This window comes from Rhinolophus hipposideros, assembly GCF_964194185.1.
Source record: "Rhinolophus hipposideros genome assembly, chromosome: 6".
Classification (NCBI taxonomy): Eukaryota; Metazoa; Chordata; class Mammalia; order Chiroptera; family Rhinolophidae; genus Rhinolophus; species Rhinolophus hipposideros.
The window spans coordinates 893,913-914,399 of NC_138052.1; the positions used below are offsets into that span (position 1 = coordinate 893,913).

Consider the following 20,487-nt stretch of genomic DNA (forward strand, 5'->3'; position numbering starts at 1 on the left):
TATGAAGACTGAATTCAAATCAGAAATCTTCTCCAACCACAGTGGTATGAAACTAAAAATTACAAGAAGAGAAACTGAAAAGCACATATACATGAAGAATAAACAACATGCTACTGAATAATGAATTGGTCAACAATGAGATCAAGGAAGAAATCAAAAGATACCTTGAGACAAACAAAAATGAAAACACAACAACCCTAAATCTATGGGACACAATGAAAGCAGTCCTAAGATGGAAATTCACAGGACTATAGGCCTAACTAAGGAAAGAAAAATCTCAAATCAATGTTCTTTTTTGATACCTACGGGAACTAGACAAAGAGCAGCAGAATAAGCCTAAAGTGAGTACAAGAAAGGAAATAACAGAGACCGGAAATAAACAAAATTGAGACCAAAAAAACAATACAAAAGATCAATTAAACCAAAAGCTGGTTTTTTGAAAACTGTCAAACCTTTAACCAGATTCATCAAGAAAAAGAGGATCCAAATAAATAAAATTAGAAATGAAAGAGACGTGACAACTAACACCACAGAAATACAAAAAACGTAAGAAAATACTACGAGCAACTACATACCAAGAAATTAGGCAATCTTGAACAAATGGATACATTCCTAGAAGCATACAATCTTCTAAGGCTGAATCAAGAAGAAACAGAAAATGTGAACAGACTGATTACAACTAATGAAGTCAAACCAGTAATCAATAAGCTCCCAGCAAACAGAAGTCCTGAACCAGATAGCTTCAGAGGTGAATTTTACCAAACATTCATAGAAAGAATTAACTCCTATTCTCTTCAAACAATTTTTAAAAATCCAAGAGGAGGGAAGGATCCCAAGCTAACTTTATGAGGCCATTATCTGATTCCAAAACTAGACAGACATTACAAAAAAAGAAAACAATATAGGCTGATATCCCCAATAAACAGAAATTGCAAAATCTGCAACAAAATATCAGCAAACTGAATTCAGCAATACAGTAAAAAGACCACACACCAGGATTAAGTGGTATTCATTCCTGGTATGCAAGGTTGGTTCAATATCCACAAATCAATTAGCGTGATACGCTACATTGGCAAAATAAAAACTAAAAATCGTATGGTCATGTCAATAGATGCAGAAACAGTATTTGAGAAAATCCAGCATCCATTCATGATAATAACTCTTAGTAAAATGGAAATAGAGGGAAACACAATAGAGGCCATAGAAGACAAACCCACAGCTAATATCACACTCAACGGAAAAAAGCTGAAAGCATACTCTTTAAGATCAGGAACAAGAAAAGGATATACTCTTTCACCACTTTTATTCAACATAATACTGAAAGTCCTAGCAATCAGACAAGAAAAAGAAACAAAAGGCATCCAAATAGGAAATGAGGAAGTAAAACTTATTATTTGCAGATAACACACTATACATATAGAGGATCCTAAAGGTTCCACCAAAACCTGTAAGAACTGATAATTTAGTGAAGTAGGATACAAAATTAATATTCAGAAATCAGTTGCATTTTTATACCACAATAACAAACTATCAGAAAGAGAAATTAAGAAGACAATCCCATTTACAATTGTATAAAAAAAATGGTCATGAATAAATTTAACCAAGGAAGTAAAAGACTTGTATTCAGAAAATATAAGACATTTAAGAGAGAAATTAAAGAAGATACAAAGAAATGGAAACACATACCATGCTGACGGACAGGAAGAATATAGTTAAATCGTCCATACTACCCAAAGCAATATATAGATTCAGTGCAATCCCTGTCAAAGTACCAATGGCATTTTTCACAGAACTATAACAAATAATCCTAAAATTTATATGGAATCATAAAAGACCCTGAATAGTGACTGCAAGCCTGAGAAAAGAAAAGAAAAGCTGGAGTATCATGCTACCTGATATCAAATTCTACCGTGTTTCCCTGAAAATAAGACCCAGCCAGACCATCAGCTCTAATGCGTCTTCTGGAGCAAAAATTAATATAAGACCGGGTCGTACATAACATAAGACCCGGTCTTATATTAAAATAAGATTGAACCTGGAACCTTAAGCTGAGCTGCCACTGAGCTCCGGGATGGCTCAGTTGGTTGTAGCACGTCCTCTCAACCACAAGGTTGCCGGTTCAACTCCCACAAGGGATGGTGGGTTCCACCCCCTCCCCCACAACTAAGATTGAACACGGCACCTTGTGCTGAGCTGCCACTGAGCTCCCAGATGGCTCAGTTGGTTGTAGCACATACTGTCAACCACTAGGTTACCGGTTCAATTACCGCAAGGGATGGTGGCCTGCACCCCCTGCAACTAAAAACAACAGTAACTGGACCTGGGGCTGAGTTGCGCTCTCCACAACTAAGATTGAAAGGACAATAACTTGACTTGGAAAAGTCCCGGAAGTACACTGTTCCCCAATAAAGTCCTGTTCCTCTTCCCCAATAAAGAAAAAAAAAAAGAAATCTTAAAACCACAATGAGATACCACCTCACTCTTGTCAGAATGGCTATCATTGATAAATAAAAAAACAACAAGTGTTGGTGAGGATGTGGATAAAAGGGAACCTTCGTGCACTGTTGGTGGGATTGCAGATTGGGGCAATCTACGGAAAACAGTGTGGAGGTTCCACAAAAAATAGAACTGTCTTATGACCCAGTGTATAACTTCACTCCTGGGTATTTATCCAAAAAATCCAAAACACTAATTTGAAAAAATATGTGCACCCGTATGATTACTGCCATGCTATTCACGATAGCCAAGATATGGAAGCAACAGAAATGCCCACTGATAGATGATTAGATAAACAAACTGTGGTACATTTATACAATGGAGTCTTTCTGCGCTATAAAAAAGAATGAAATCGTATCTGCAGCAACATGGATGGACCTAGAGGACATTATGCTAAGTGAAATAAATCAGACTGAGCAAGACAAATACCATATGATTTCACTTATATGTGGAATCTAAAGAACAAAGAACAAATAAAACAAATACTCAAATGCAGAGAACAACTAGATGGCTGCTAGATGGGAGGGGCGTATATGATAAACATGAAGGGATTAGGAAGTACAAAGTGGTCGTTACAAAATAGCCCCAGGGATGCGAAATACAATATGGGGAATATAGTCAATAATGTAAAAACCATGTATCCTGTCAGATGGGTACTACCTATTGAAGGGGATCACTTCACAAATTATAAAAATGCCTACCCACTGTGTTATATACCTGAAGCTAATATAAAATACTGAACGTCAACTATCATTAAAAATAAATACATATATAGTCATGGGATATAAAGTACACCATAGGGAATATAGTCAGTGATATTATAATAGCTACGTAGTGTCAGAGGGGCAGTAGACTTGTTGGGGTTAGCACTTTGTGAGCGTGTAAATGTCTAATCATCATGTTGTTTTGTACACCAAGAACTAATTTAAAAAAAGGAAAATAAGGATGGTATTCTATTGGATATAAGTGTTCATTCGATGTGAAAACTCTATGGTCATTGTTTATCAGATTTTTCCCTCTCATCCAACAAGATCTTATCAGCAACAATGGCTGACTTCAATATTTAATCTCATCTGGAGAAATCAAGTGTCACTTGGAAATAGCCACTTAAGTAATTTTATCTCCTATTCCTGAACTTGAAAATCTGTGCTCAGGTTTCCCTTCTCAACATTATGATGTAACAAAGAAGTATTTGGGTTACCATAAAAGACAAAAATAAAAACTAGGCATAAATGTGATGGACCTTACGTGAATCACATTAAGTGGCAGATGTTAAATTTGTTTGGACACTTCTGTCAAATAATTTTCATACCTAGAATTTGGTAAATGGTTAAAATTCAAAGATAAATAAGCTGGGGAGATACAGAATAGAGTAATACAGTAACTCAGGACAAGTAAAAAGTTGGTAGTTTTAGCCAAATGAATGAAGATATTAACTTCCACAGTGGAAGTCAGTGGAAAATACAGTGACATTAACAAGAACCAATCCCAAAATAATTTTTCAGAAAGGGTTCAAGATGAAATCAGGGGACCCCTATGGGATACACTGCCCCCTCTTTACTGGTCTGAGTTTACATTACAGCTGCAGATTCCCTCGTGGGATTCTCAACTGCAAAAATCTAAACAGGAAATTATACACTGGGTCATAAGATACTTCTATTTTTCATTTTTTGTGGAACCTCCACACAGTTTTCCACAGATTGCCCCAATCTGCAATCCCACCAACAGTGCACGAAGGTTCCCTTTTATCCACATCCTCACCAACACTTGTTGGTTTTTTATTTATCCATGATAGCCATTCTGACAAGAGTGAGGTGGTATCTCATTGTGGTTTTAAGATTTATTTTTTTTATTGGGGAAGGGGAACAGGACTTTACTGGGGAACAGTGATGACATTGTCATGTATAGCCAGAAATCGGTTTCAAATGACTATATGGAAAAACAAACGATCTTTTTCAACAAAGTGCATTACTGTGAAACCCATACATATATGTAAGAAACTTCTTTCTGTGTAAGTGAAATTAAATTCAGACAAATCTGAGAGAAGTTTGGTGACTAGTGGCAGTGAGCAGTCAGATGAGAAAGACCCAGCAAGTGTTTTCTCTGCTAGAAGTCTTCTGTAGGGCTTAGGACCAATTTAAGGGCTGGCATGGCCCAGGTACCTAGACGAGGAGTAAGGGTGTCCTGGGTCAAATCATTATTCTGGACAAGTGTCCTCAAAGTTTGCTGAGGGCTGTGAAGCTGCAGCCTGCCTTGCTCTTTAAAGAAGGAAGTAGGGAGCGACCACCGCACGGCTGGAACACAGAGATACGGAAGCCACACTTCTGTGTCTGATCACCAGATTCTGACGGTTCAGTATGTTGAGTATCATCTCACAAAAAGCAGTCTTACTTCTAAGAGTAGAGTATGTTAAAAAATATGGCAGCCATCCAGATCTTTGGGAGTGGAGAACAGGATGATGACATGTTCATCATTACAGAACCAAGGCAAAGGGAACTCTGGACACTGAAACCTGTGGCTTATACATTAAAGAGAGCAATGTTCTGACTCATAGGTCCCATCTCTGCTTTGGGAATTGTGACAATGATGTATCAGCCCCTAGGATAGGCAATGGCAACGGTGAACAAATCCTGCCTATGCCTGTTTCTCAGGCCTGTGAGGCATAGGTGCACACTTTTAAATGGTTGGGAGGGGGGAAGAGAAATCAAAGTATTTCGCGATACATAAAAATTAGATGGAATTCAAATTTCTGTGTCCATCAAGTATTCCCGACACATAGCCACACCCACTTGTTTCTGTACTATCTGCCAGTGAGTAGTTGCCGCACAGAAAGGAGGCCTACACATCCATTTACTATATGGCCCAAAGGAAAATGTGTGCCAGTCCCTGCTCATGATGACTGAATTGGACTGTCAGAAACTTTTTAAAGATTTTTTATAGTCAAAGTATACACACATTTAAAAGGGAGACAAAGCCTAGAAAACATTTTAGGATGATCATGAAGTATCCTCAGGCAGCACTCAGACGAAAACGAAAACCCAGAGTAATCTCGAGGTTTAGCATTCTTCCCATTGTTTCATCACCTAGAGATTTTTCCTGAACAATCTATGAGTGTACAAGATCTCTCCAATCCAGATCTTTGCTTCTTTCTTGCTTTTCCTGTTGTTCTTATCTATGTCAGTAAATTTATTTCTTTAAAAGGTACACATAAAAGAGATAAAGTTTGATAAATGAGGAAGTGAAAAGTAGAGTTAAAATAAAGTTTACTTTGAGCTCTCAAAGATTACTATCTTCTCTTTCCCCTACCATCAATGTCAAATCTACATGACAAATATTTTTAAAAGTTACATTCAGTGTTGCTTTGAAAATAAACAATTAAAAAAAAAATCACTGCTAGCCATCTGTATGAAAAGCTGATCAGAGGGGCTGAAAAATTCCTTTTACGATTCCGCCTGAAGGCTGCACAACACTTACCGACTGGGATGTTTGAGGTGGTCACAGCGGTAGCATGGGATGAATGTGAGGGCATTGTCATGGTAACAATTGTACTCGTGGGAGCTTGTGTGTGTGACACAGATCCTGAAAGGGAAGAAAAAAGGAAAATTTTCAACAATGGCCTCTCTGCATACATCATAGATTCTTAAAAACCTAAGAAAAGCTCTTGGGAAAAGTTAAGAGACTTTTCCTAGCCTATTCTTTTTCTCTGACTGAAGCTGAGAAATAAAAAATTAACTCACCACTTACGTTCCATTCTTCCTTGGCAAGAAGCAAGGACAGGGCTGCTGACTTACCAGCTGTAGTTGCTGAAGAAATGGTGTTGGTTGCCAAAATAGGTGCTACTGTTGCTGCAGCCACTGGAGTGCCAGTACTGAAGATAGTTTTCTGTAGAGGCGAGGAGGAATTCCACAGTACAGAATTATAAACAAGACCATTTCCCACTCAAACCGGGTTAAAAGCAATCATTGCCTTCAGTGTTGCAGGTACTCGGCACATTGGCACAGTTCTGGTTTTACCCCACAGAATATACAGGTGTTCCCCTCTGGTTTTACCTGAGCCATGGTATGAAGCTGCTGTTTTGGCGTCCCCAACGCAGGGTGCGATGGCAGTGTGATTCGCGTCGTTACATCCCGGGCCTGGGCAGGACGCTGAATACTAATTGCTGCAGACGGAGGATGCTGGATAGACAAAGTCGGCCGACTGAAAAGCCAGAAAGGACATTATGATTTATAAGATGTCTCCAGACGCAATGCAGGCAGTCAAGGCCGTTTACTATCTAGTGCTAGACTACACAGTCGTATTTTTTCACAGGTTTGAGAAGTCCACAGTTGAACCAATGAAGCAATGGCCCATTGAGTTTCTCTCCCAAAACTGCCATGAGCCTCATGTTAAGAGGTGTCAATATGTACCATGAACTAAATAAACAAATCCTTATCATTCTCATTACCCTCCAAAGAGTTAATCAGTGTTCTATGCGAATCCAGAGTAAGCAGTACTGTAATGAACACTCTTCATTCTGTGGACAAAGCTGAAGATAGACACCAAGGTTCTCACTGTTCTGAGGGAAGATTACAGACAACCTCGATTAACAGCAGCTTAACTTAGGACCCTTGAAGTACTGACCTGCCCCCACTGCAATTTTATATCATTTCTCACCAAATGATAAAAAGTTAGTTATGGTTGCCTAATGATTGAAAGGGATATCAACACAGATAGCCTGTTAATTCAACTGGCAACAAGCTACTGAACTGCAACAATAGCAAGAACCCCTGACAGTGCAACAAAGTTGGCATCTCATGTTGGGGTTTGGGGGGAAACTATTTAATAAATTATGCTGGGAAGATTGTATAGCTATTTGGAAAAAATAAATTTCGATCCATACAGTACACCAGGACAAATATAAAAATGATCAAGGACTTAATGGAAAATAAAAAAATACATGGCGAGAAGATATAGAATTTTTAAATAACCTTGGAGTAGGAGAGAGCTTTCTATCAAAAGCTTTCAAAGTCCCCAATCTATTAATATGAAAGATCAATAAATTTGACTCTGAATTAAGTAAACTTCCTACATAGCAAAACACACTATGAACAAAGTCAAAAGACTCATAGGTAAAAGTGTAATCTTCTGAATATATATTAAGAGCTCCTACAAATCAATGAGAAAAATAACAACCCAATAAAAAACAGGCAAAGAATAAGAATAGTTTACTAAAAGAAAACACATACGGCCCCTTAACAAAGAAAAGATGCTCACGCTCACTCAAATGAAGAGAAACAGAAGTTAAAATACACTGAGATATTATTCACCTATCAGATTGGCAAAAATCCAAAAAAAGACAGCCTACTCTGTTGTTCAAGCTGTAAGGAAACAGGCACTTTTAAACATTTGGGAAGGAGTGTAAAACGGTATCAAGCCCAAGGAACGCAATTAGACAGACAGGAGGCATCAAAATAATCATACATACCCGCTGATCACTTTTGGGAATTCATAATACAGATATTCTTGCACACATGACTAATAACCTACATATAAGGTTATTCACTGCAATATTATTTGTGATAGTAAAGTGCTAGATACAACCTCAAATCCATTTACACAGTGAATCACCTTAAATCATCTTTGCTACTAAAAGAAAGAAGAAACTCTCCAGGTACTGAAATGAAAAGCTTACAATATATGTTGTTATAGGAAAAAAAAAGTAGAGGAATATATGCATTAAACAATCTTTTGTGTAAAAAGGATAAAAGTAAGAATTGCATTTGAGGGCCAGCCCGGTGGCTCAGGCGGTTGGAGCTCCCTGCTCCTAACTCCGAAGGCTGCCAGTTCGATTCCCACATGGGCCAGTGGGCTCTCAACCACAAGGATGCCAGTTCAAGTCCTCGAGTCCCGCAAGGGATGGTGGGCTCCGGCACGTGCAACTAAGATTAAACACAGCACCCTTGAGCTGAGCGGCCACTGAGCTCCTGGATGGCTCAGTTGGTTGGAGCGCGTCCTCTCAACCACAAGGTTGCCGGTTCGACTCCCGCAAAGGATGGTGGGCTGCGCCCCCTGCAACTAGCAATGGCAACTGGACCTGGAGCTGAGCTGCGCCCTCTACAACTAAGATTGAAAGGACAACAACTTGACTTGGAAAAAAGTCCTGGAAGTACACACTGTTCCCCAATCAAGTCCTGTTCCCCTTCCCCAATAATAAATAAATAAATAAAAGAATTGCATTTGAAATTAACTGTATTTAAGAAATACTGGAAGGATTCCCCGAAATAGCTATTAACAGGTTACCTTAGAAAGGCAAAGGGAAAGGAACATAGGAATCTCATGGGTGGAGGAAAAGGAGAGAGTGATACTCCTTATTGTGTACCTTTTTATGCTTTCGTATTTAAGAACTACGTAAATATAAAGTAGGAAGAAGAAAACTTGGTAAGTTGGGCTGGAAGGGTGAAAACATGATTGAGATGTTAAGTGATTTCACCACAAGGGTCCTTTCTCAAAATGCTTTAAAATCAGACCTGGTGGAACATCTGTGAATAAAGTTTATAAACTGAATAAAGGATGGTTTTCTCTCTGGAGAAAGAACTAAATGGCAAATCACTCAAGTTCAAAGGATAGCTGAAAGCCTGGCCACAGATGCAACTACTGTGTTTCCCCGAAAATAAGACCTAGCCAGACAATCAGCTTATATTATATGAGACCCGGTATTATTTATATAGTATATTATATTATATTACATTACATTATATTATATTGTAGTATACCCAGTCTTATAATAAAATAAGACCGGGTCTTCCATAAATTTTTGCTTCAAAAGACGCATTAAAGCTGACTGTCCGGCTAGGTCTTATTTTCGGGGAAACATGGTATGAAACAAGAGAAGGAAGCCTACTATTGGAGATTGGATTTTTATGAACTGACGATGTACGTCACCAAGCACAGTGCCATGAAAGCCACATACCCCCGGCATTTACAATATAAAACATTCAGAGCGATATATGTATACACAATTAAAACAGTGACAAATTTTAGGGTAACTGAACCTAATTATGGAAATAATTTTCAAGATCCTTGTAACAAAGAATGCCAATAGAATCACCTGGAAAGGGTTTCCTTAATTCAAACTTAAACACGTTCGTAATTTAAGAGGTCCAGATCATATAAAAATAAACCCCCAAAATAATATTTATATTAAGTATTTAATGTGTTTTTAAGTGTTTCTGAAAGCACAGAACATAGTAATCTTTGATTTTCATTTACTCTAATGGAAAATAACAAGTGTTGGGCTAGTCCAGTGGCTCAGGTCACTGGGCGATTCCCACGTGGGCCACTGAGCTGCGCCCTCTACAGTTAAGATTGTGAACAACGGCTCTCCCTGGAGCTGGGCTGCCATGAGCAGCCGGAGGTTGCGGTGGGCTGCCGTGGGTTACCGTGTGCTGTCAGGAGCAGCCAGTGGCCAGGGTGAGTGGCGAGCAGCCAGCGTGAGCAGCCACGGGCTGCTGTGTGCTGCCATGGACTACAGTGTGCTGCCATGAGTGGCCGGTGGCCACTGTGAGTGGCGAGTGGCCAGTGGCCAGAGTGAGTGGCCGGCAACCAACATGAGCAGCCGACCTAGCTGGGGAGGAGCGCAAGGCTCATAATACCAGCATGGGCCACGGAACTGTGTCCTATACCACTAGACTGAGACACAACGGCTTGAACTGGAGTGGTGGGAGGGGGGGAAGGGGAGGCAGAAGAAGGTAGGGGTAAAAACAAGTGTTAATATATGTTATGTATATTACACACCAGATATGTTTTAAATGCTTTATATATATCACTTAGTTACTCCTCATAATGATTTCTGAGGTAGGTAATATTACTGCCATTTTTTTAGGTGCGGAAATTGAGGCATTTACTCTTTGACCTAGCACTCCTATTCCCATAAATATACCTTGAAGGTATACCATCAAAAACACTCAATTGTATATGCCAAAACAATCGTCAGTACCTCATGAGCTGGGGTACAATGCAGCCTAAAAGAATGAATGAGATTCTCTATGGGCTAATTTGGAGTCATCTACAGAATATACTGTTATGAGAAAAATGCAAGGTATGAAACAAGTGTATGTAAATATAGCATGCTGTATTTTCTGTAAGGAATGGAAAAAAGGAAATGTGTGTGTTTATCTGTGTGTATATTTATTCTCATGGAAAGAAACTCCGAGAGAGCAAACCAGAGAATGATAAAATGGAGCCTCCCAACAGCAGATGGTGACTTGGGAGGGGACAGGGGTACTCCTGAGTTCATCTTTACATTAGCTTTGACTTTTAAACCTAATCAATATTTTCCATGTTTAAAATAGTTAAATTGAATGCAAATCCTAAAATTTAAAACAAATTTAAACAAATATATAACTAGTATATATTAAATTATAATAAACACACACACTGGAAAGACAACCAAAAAATTAACAGGTTACCTTAGAAAGCAGAGGGATAGGAACATGGGAAATTGGTATCTGTGGGACAGATATGAGAGTGACACTCCTCATTGTATACTTTTCTTAATATGTTTGTATTTTCGAAATGTGAATATAAATTAGGAAAAAGAAAATGTTACTACATATCCCACAGAGAAAAGAATCACTTTAGGAGACTTTTGAACACATTTCTACTCTACTTAGTGAGCTCTAGTCTGAGGACAAGAAGAATGTGAAGTAATCTTAAACTTTACTCAGTAGTCTTATTGTTAGTAGTAACCTACAGAAAATAAGGGATTAATTTATGACAAGTAGGTTTTGGACTATGAACTGTTACTCTGAAACTATTTTTTTATGTATTATGGAGGAAAAAACCAAGTAGTTATATTAATGTCTTTAGGAAACAAGGCTTTTGATGTAAAATAAAAGATACACAAAGATAAAATCTAAGCAAGAAAAAAACCTGTACTGTTAAATTTCATTTAGAAATATTGGTATGACGACATGACTGTCTTTACTACATTGACCACATCTTTCCACAGAAACAATCCAAAAGCAATGATATCCGAGAAGCATTGTGTACCCCTAGCACCCAGATCTTGGGTGCTAAATACTATTCTCCACTAACATGAACCAGGAATCCGTGGTGATATGGCTGATTTCGAGACAAGGGAAGCAGGGAAAGTAAAAAACAGCCTGAGTCTCATGTTCTAGAAAGAAGAAAGTATTCAAAGACTTAACAGGTGTTATCAAAAGGACACCTAGTTCAAAGGGGTTCTCAGTAGCCAAATTTGAGGCAACTGGGAGAAAAAGAGAGGTGTTTTAATTAAATCACTTTGAATAAGTCAAACACCCTGGAGTCTATAGTGGCAACTCCACTCCCCACCCCGAGCATCAAAATGATCAAGTCCCGCCAGCTGGAAAGTGCCCCCAAATATGCTCTCCTAATCACTACACTGTTTCTCCCAATGATCAGATTTTTGTTAATTGCCTCAAAGGTAACTCTAGGGATACAGATCCAATTTAGAAACTGGACATATACGGAAATTAAGGGGTTAATTTACAAGTGGACAGTGATCACCTAGTGTTTAGCTGGGTCCTTGTATTGCCTTTTCTGGAGCTGAGGACAAGAATTATTGCAGGTAGGGACTGCCAGTTTGATATTTTCTCCTCCTTTCGGAGAGCAGTAATAAGGAAAACTGAAAATAAGAATGCAGTCTCCATCTCTGGCAAAACTAGGAGACACCTGAAACCTCAACCCACAGAATAGGTAGCAGAACTGTCAGAGGTAGCAATAACCAAGGGACACATGAACCAATGGAGAAAGGATTTCTGCAGCTATAATTTAAGGGGTAAAAATCCAGCAAAGTATAATTTCCCAAAGTGAGGAGCACACTGACATAGGAGACCAACATCTTGCTACAGCAGTGGGAGCTGGCAGTGAAGCCGACCCAGACCGGTTCTAAGACTGAAGTGGCAAAGCAGGACTAGGAATCATACAAATGCAGATCAAGTCCCATGCGGGAAACTGTGTTTGGTAAGATTCAGGGAATAGAGAAACTCTGCCACTTTGAGCAATCTGTCTACACCAGCAGGACAAAAATAATGGCCCCAAACTGCTCAAGCACAGGACTGTGAGTCAGGAAAATTTCCCCTAATGCAGTACACAGCCCAGCCTACAAGAACCAATTATAAATAGCTGATCCAGAATAAATTCAATTCATTCAGAGATGAGCACTCAGAAAGGAACCAGCACAGGATCTATTCAAAGATGCTACAAGAAAAAAGGTAGACAGAAACAGAGAAGTTCACTAGAAATGCTTTCATGAAGCACATGAAAATTGTGCCATGAAATAAAAACTTAATGAAAAAACTGCTTCCATGAAATGAAAACACAAAGATGCAAACGTTCACTGGAAGTGATGACAAAACAATGGAGACAAACTAAATGCACAAACAGAGCTCGAGAGAGACAGACGAAAAGCATTCAGCTGTTTCAGGAATGAAGGCAAAATTAAATGCAGAACAAGGAAGACAATGTTAAAAATGCAGTTTAAGAAACACAGATTGGGAGAAAGTAAGCAGAATCTGAAGGGGAAAAGAAGAGTTAAAAAGGATTAGAGAAGGAAGTCATGCAAAAATATCCAACAAATACATAATTGAATGCAACAGAATGAACATACAAAGATACAATTCAAGAAAAGTTTTTACAAATATGGTTTTATGCTGCACGTTAACAAGACACACCATGTTACAGACAAAACGACACATAATGGTCACTACAACACAAATCCTAGTGAAGCTGCTGAAATTCAATGATCAAGAATCTTAGGCAATCAGGAAAAAATATCAAGGTCCTTTAAAGGGACTTAAAAAAAAAAAAACCACCAGGCTAACCTCAGCCTTTTCTGTACAGTATTATCCAACCCTAGAAGGCAGAGGAAAATACCTATGAAGTGCTCATGGGAAGAACACAGAAACCAAAAAAACTATCAGCCAAACTACTGCTTAAGTATAAGGACATCTGGGAAACGATTTTAAGCATGTGAAAAAAAATATTCGTTCTATAAACCCTTCTTGAAGAAAGTAACAGAGAATAAATTTCATTCCATCAAATAATGAACAAATAAAAAAAAAATCAAAGAACTGCAGACAGGACTGAATCTACTTAACAGAAGGAGTAAGACTTACCCCTTAAATTGTTTTTTTGAACTTTCCTTCTTTTTCTATGCCTTGAATCTATCTAATCTATCTATCTATCTGTCAACAATTTTATTTAAGTGTGTTTTTCCAGGACCCATCAGCTCCAAGTCAAGTACTTGTTTCAATCTAGTTGTGGAGGGCGCAGCTCACAGTGACCCATGAGGGGATCAAACCGGCAACCTTGTTAAGAGTACTGTGCTCTAGCTAACTGAGCTAACTGGCAGCCCCCAAATCAATTTAATTATTACTGTTTTATCTGGTCATTGGGATTGTAGTAGAATTCAGTGAAATAGTCTGGGCCTGGTGCTTCTCTGGGAGAATACTCTGAATTTTTTTTCTATTTCTTCTATGGAAATTAGTCTATTTAAATTTTCTCTCTCCAGAATTCAAAGGGAGTAAGATATTAGGAATTCATCACAGTTACATAAATAGAAAATGTATTTATGTTATATCTGACATTAGTGTTTTTGTCTGTTTAATTCACTAATGTATTTCCAGTGCCAAGAGCACTGAAAGGTACACAGTGACTCTGTGTTGTATGAGTGAATGTTGAAAATATATCAGACAAAATTCATGTCTATTTTTCATTAAAAACTCAATATCCTGGAAAAGACAGATACTTCGATAACATGGTTTTTAAAAAACCAACTTAACCCTAGTTTTCAGTGTATACACATTTGTACATTTTGAATTTCATCCTACCATCTGAATATATTAACTTTTTAAAGGCACTCTGAAGTTAAAATGACAACACACAGTCTATTCTATGTTGGGCAGTTGTGTCTCACTGTACCTCAGACAAACACCAAAAAGTGTCCTCATTTTATTGAAGAGGGGACTAAGGATCAGGGAAGCTGAGAAAATGGCCTGAGGTCACACAGCTAGTAAATGACAGACTAATGGTTGAAGATAAGTCCTGGGCAGTACTCCGCATTTCAATGTTGTCTGCTTCAGATTTTGGTGCTAGGCCCTCTTTTCATTCTACACATCCCCCCAGACAGACTCAAGACACTTCACCGCTTTACCTGCAGGCCATGTGTTGGTGACTTCTGAACCTGCATCTCTGGCATGGACAGCCCTTCAACCACCTGTTGACCACAGCCACTTGATGCTCCACAGAGAAACGTAGTATCCCCAAATGCAACTGTCTTTCTAAAACCTGCTTTCTTTCCCTTGTTTCCTTTCCATGTACTTGGCCAAGCAACAAAAAAACAGAGGAGGTGTCTCAGACTCCTCCTTCCACTCTGCCGTGCCTTCCGCTTGTAATCACGTGTTCCAGAGGGAGTCTAGTTTCTTACAGCTCTATCCCCCATATCCACTACCTCTTCTCTTGTTTACTGAACCCCTTCTTGTCTCTCTTGTCAAAGGTTTTCCCGGGCATCCACATCACCAACGGCAGGAATCAAGCAAGACCACTGGAACTGTGTGCTCCTGACGAGGCTCAAATCCCACAGCCTTCCCCAACCACACTTTCAAAGCCTCACCACCCCGAATGGCTTGGGGACCATGAGGACAAATCCCATTACATCTTCATCCCTGATTCTGTCACTCATATCTGAGGTCATCCCTCGTCAACCAGACTTTATCCTTGTCTGGCTCCATAAATCTCTTAATTACACTATCTTCCTTTTCAAACACCCAACCCTTCCTCCATACCTTCTGGACTTAAAATACATCTTTAACAAAATCGCCCAAATCCTCAACCTCTTCTCTGAATCAGCCTTACCTTCCTGCGCTAATGAATCCTGGTTCTCCCCTGAGAACACTGCTTTCCCCACAGCCTTCTAAACGGAGAGCTATTTTCTGTCTCATAAACCTCTCCCCATTTATACTGTCTTTCTACATTAGCTCCCCCAGAACTCTTTCCTGGATTCCACACTCATATAGTAACTTATCTCAACACCTCCAGTTGGGTGCTCAGAAGTCAGCACAACCTTAAAACACTCCAAACCAAAGTCTCCATGGAATTCCCCTCCAAAACCAATTCCTCCAGCTGTTCTCCATCTCGAGTTAATGCAACTCCCCTGCTAGCTGCCCAGACCAACTCATCTCATCCTCCCACAGCCCTCTATGTAATTCTTCCAAAATCCTCTTGACTACCTTCAAAATTCTATTCAGAATCTAAGCACATCTTTCTACCTCCAACAATCACCTCTCCTGGATTTCTGCCATGCCCTTCTAAACAATTTCTCTGTTTCCAACTTTCCCTCTCTACAGCCTACTGCACCTAGCAACCAGGCTGATTCAACTAAAACTTCAGATCATGGCACTGCCCTGCTCCAACTCTGCCAAGGCTCCCCATGCACCCCAGCAAGTCCAAATCCTTGGCGTGGTCTGTAAGGCCCACGTGCTCTGGGGACCCTGTTACCTCCCAAAATAATCTCTTGCTGCTCCTTCTATGTGGCAAACACACCCGTCTCAGGGCCTTTGCACTGGCTCTGCCCACTGCCGAGAACACTCCTAACCCAGACAGCCATATGGCTCACTTCATCGTGTCTTTCAATTTTCTGCTCAAATGTATTCTTATCAACAAAACCCTCCTGATCAGCTTATAGGAAAAAGCCCCCCGTATTGCCTACCCTGTCACTCCAAATCTCATTCACTCTGCCCTAATTTTCCCCAAAAACACTTTTCATTACCTAAAAAACTCAATTTTTTTACTGTACGTCTCGAGACCCTTAAAATAGAAACCGCAAGGACAGGAATCTGCTCACTGCCATCCGCGGGATCTAGACCACCAAAGGGCGCATTAAACACAGGACTCAGCGAGTTAATTACTGAGTTAAATGAAGGAATGAAGAACGGAGAGGAGAAGGGGAGAGAAGACGGACGGATGGCAGATGGCGAGGGTCCAAAGCCCCGGCTGTACCTCAGCGCTGAGTCGGCAGCATGCGCAGCTGTTGTAGTGATGACTGGGGACTGAGCTCGGGTGGCTGAGACGGTGGCGACCACGGCAGGAGGGATGGTATTAGAGGTGGTCACAGGCGGACGAGACTACCGAGAGCAGAGAAAAACGTTTCACTTCAAGCAAAAGGCAAGATAAAATGTAGTAAGTCAAACACTGAAAATATAATTGGAAATGTGGGCCTTCAAGTAAGTATGTTAATGTCCAAATGATAGTAAATTCTCACCATTCTGATTAAGGAATTCTCTTTTCAAAGGCTGTTATAAAAATAAGAGTCAGAATTTTAAAAAAAAATCTGATTTTGGCTGGATAATATACAAGTCCCTCCTTTCCAAATACAACTGGATCAAAAATTCTGTCATACCATTAGTGCAAACTGGGACCTAACCCCGAGTCTAGAATTCCCCCCGATCTGCTGTGGTCCTGGTGTTGACATTTACACGACCACACAACCGAGTGCTGGCCACAGAGACCTACTCAAGCCCCTGGACAGAGAGAGCCGTGGCGCTCGGGCCATTCAGCATGGCACACTGAACGCATCAGGCACGCACTCCTACGCTCTTCGCTGGCGGAAGACTCAGGGTGCCCACATACGTCCTGGATGTTTTCACAGGGATATACTTCCCCTACCACCAACTACATCTGTGTGTAAAATTTTCACCTGACAAACTAGTTCCACACTGAATTTCATCTGCTTGTCCACTGTCAATTCTTCCATCCAGTTGTGCTTTGCGTAGTTCCTTTCCTGACCTTATTACATGCAGTTAAATCCGCAAACTCTGCCCATTCCTGACCTGTCACCTCCCTTACCTACTGCACCTATCGTTGTAGCCTGATGTCTCATAGGAGGGCTGCTGTGCCATCTTCCTCTCTAGAGCTCCTTGTCGTGGTTCTCCTTTCTGCAGTCCTTCCTATGCACCACACATACCGCTGGGGGCCTTTCAGTACCCGACTGTGTCCTGGCAGCAGCAAGCTCTTGCATTTTGAAGGCTCTGGTTGGACATGTACTACCCGATGTTATCGGCACTGTTCTTACTGTCTTAAACCCAGCTGTTTCACACACACTACCAGTCTGGCTGCCAAATGTGTTTGCATTTCCACCTCCTGTACGAAATTTAGCTAGATTAACGTTTCGTAAGTATTTCATCGACCATACGTCACTGTGTTTAAAAAATGTAGTGGCTCTCTGCAGTGTACAAAATCAACTTACACTCCGTATCTAGAGTTCTGAAATTAGAGATACAGCACTGTAATCATTGTACTTCGGTCGTACTGGCCACAAACTTCCTTCAAAAAGCATGGACCACCTTCCTCCAAAAGCATATATATATATGTAAAACATTTAGGGGATTCATAGCTCCCTGTCCACGTTAAAACTCCTCAGTTTTAACTAGCCTTTACTAAGCATTGTGCATAATCACCACTGTCCTCCTTGCCACGGTTCAGAGCATTGCCCCCCGACTTCCTCTTCACTTCTCTGAATCCCCATTACCACATCCATCCTCACAAAAAGCCCTCCCTTACTACCTCTTCTAAACTCCTACAGCAGGTCACAGGACTGAACACAATTCAACCTTCCCCACATCTTAGCAACTAGACTAAAAGTCACTTCAGGCCCAAAGTCTGTCACGGTGCCCAGCAGAACGAATGACTGAGAACAGGCCCTGGATTCTTGCCGGTCGATCCCACACCCTGGACGTGCCTGGATCGGCTGGTGAATGATATGTTGCACCGCTGGCTGAGCTGTGGCAGCGTTTGGCAACTGGGAAGTCGGCCTCAGGACAGTGGTCACTTTAGAACTAGACATCACAGCAGCAGCAGCTGCACCTGGAAGAATAATTCTTTGCATGAGTATGGCTCACAATTTAAATATGTCCAATTATAATTCCTAGGAAAATCATCAGAATTTCTAAAACTCCGTATGTCAGTGTTCACCTGAAGTGCTTTATGAATACCTATTTCATCACACAGAAAATTAAGATAACGCTCACTCAAGGGTTGAGATTTAATAAATCTGATAATCTGTACTGCTTCTTTGGGGACACTCTTAAATGAAAATGGCTACACGTGTGCAGCCATGGGCACACAACGAACACCAGAGCGTGGGGCCACCGGCCTGGGTCCAGCCAGGGTCCACCACTTTAACCCCAAGAGTGAGAGTTCAGTGGAACCACCACTGCCTCTGCACCACCAGTGCAAATGCCAGCACTGTGAAAAGAAAGGCAAACGACGTCTTAGTCTCGTCATGAAAATAGTTTTGACCTTACACAAACCCCGTGGTCTGTGAACCTCACTCTGAGACTCTTTGAGTTCTGTTATGACCGAGTAAACCTGCTTTTGTATTTGTTAGTTTGATTTCACAAGCAATGATTTTATACTCTGCAACAGAAGATAACAATTTCTTATCAAGCAGTTGAGAAAACTTATTACATTTAATACTTCTTAACCTATCAGAACTGAATTATAAAAATAAATTCATTTTATTGCTATGCGAGTAAAAATTTTTGAGTAACCATTATCACTAAACTTAAAAAATTTTCAGTATTATTTGTGACTTTCATTTTTTAAAAATGAAGACCATGTTCAGGCTACCGTAGCCTTGAGGAGTTCCTCATTAAAAGGGACGATTTTTAGGCCACACTAAAAATTTGAATTGCTTTAAGTTTAAACACACCTATACACACTTCCTGTAATATATCTACAACAAGCACATACTAGACCCCTCTAAAAATGTATATTGCGCTTACTTCTGTCCTGCAGCTTTAGTAAGCTGGATATGGTTTGTGTTACCGTGTCCTCTACCATACGTATGTTGCATTGCAAGAGTTTGAACAGAACAGGCAGTCTACCTCGAGGTAAATGAGAAGCTCCGATGTGCAGAGGGGGCCCGGGAGCACTGCTGCGGATAATAGACATCTGTACGTTTGTGGTCATGATGTGATGCAGGTTACTGGGGTGGCCCTGCAACACAGGAGGGGGCAACGTCATCTGCTTGGGCTTGGCCAATGTGCTTAGCCATGGCTTCTAAGAAGTCCACTGCCTCCAAATATGGGTTAGGTCGCTCCTTTTATACAGTGAGTAACCCAAGGAAAGCCCTTCGGCTTTCTCTCTACAGCATCCTGCATGGCGACTGTGCCAGCAGGCAGGTGTAAGACTGTGAGGATGCCCCACCCGCCTTGAGCCCAGCCAGGTGCCAGGTCCCTGTGACAGGCGACAGAAGTGACTGTCCACTTCTGGACTCCCACCTTTAGTATCAGTCTTTACACTTGTTTTCTTCCTTGGCCGAAGTTATTTTTTTCCTGTCCTCACTATTTCCTTCACACGCCACTGCAGTCATCCATTCTGTATTTCTAAGGAAATGTCAGGTAGCATCCAGTAGGTACCCCCGTACCAGTTCCTCAGCTCAGCCCTGAAACGTACCTCTCTCACACTCTCCCAACCCTGCTGCCAGTGCTTCTTAGGTATGTGTGTTGCGGGAGGGCGGAGGAGAAGGTTCCCAGTACTTCTGAGAGTACTCAGCAGTATGACAAAAGGAAAACAACACAGCATATCTTTTTGCAATACCAACGTTTTCTTGAAAACTTGAAGGGAAAAAGTTTTGAGATTCAGTTGTTTTCACTGGTAATTTAAAATATTTAAATAAATCAAATACATATTATGCAGTAGGACTATTATTTCTTTTTTTTAAAGTTAAAGCACAAGACTTTAAAAATAAATGTTCATGATTGGTGGCTGCCTGAGGGAACCACTGAAGAGATATACCTTTGCTCTCTGAGAAAAAAACGACTGTGAGGTTGTTCGCAACCCCTAAGGACGTGGGCTATCTTCTCTAGATCTGCAGCATCTCACACTGAGGGTGGAGCCGCAAACACAAGATAGGCTCAGGGGCCACTGGCTAAATGACAAAGACCACTGCGCACACTGGTTTACTTCCGG

General features: G+C 40.5%; 1 protein-coding gene across 8 annotated transcripts in view; it reads right to left on the bottom strand.

Moving 5' to 3' along the window:
• The window catches only part of SAP130 (Sin3A associated protein 130), an 87,712-nt gene that overhangs the window by 57,089 nt on the left and 10,136 nt on the right, over nucleotides 1–20,487 (bottom strand). For all 8 annotated transcript variants that reach the window (XM_081051677.1, XM_081051681.1, XM_081051679.1 and 5 more), the window contains exons 5-10: nucleotides 19,401–19,512; nucleotides 18,254–18,378; nucleotides 16,516–16,640; nucleotides 6,546–6,693; nucleotides 6,288–6,378; nucleotides 5,971–6,075 (exon numbers count right to left, since the gene is read on the bottom strand). In XM_081051677.1, the coding sequence (XP_080907803.1) occupies nucleotides 5,971–6,075; nucleotides 6,288–6,378; nucleotides 6,546–6,693; nucleotides 16,516–16,640; nucleotides 18,254–18,378; nucleotides 19,401–19,512 (706 nt within the window). The remainder of the gene's footprint in view (nucleotides 1–5,970; nucleotides 6,076–6,287; nucleotides 6,379–6,545; nucleotides 6,694–16,515; nucleotides 16,641–18,253; nucleotides 18,379–19,400; nucleotides 19,513–20,487) is intronic.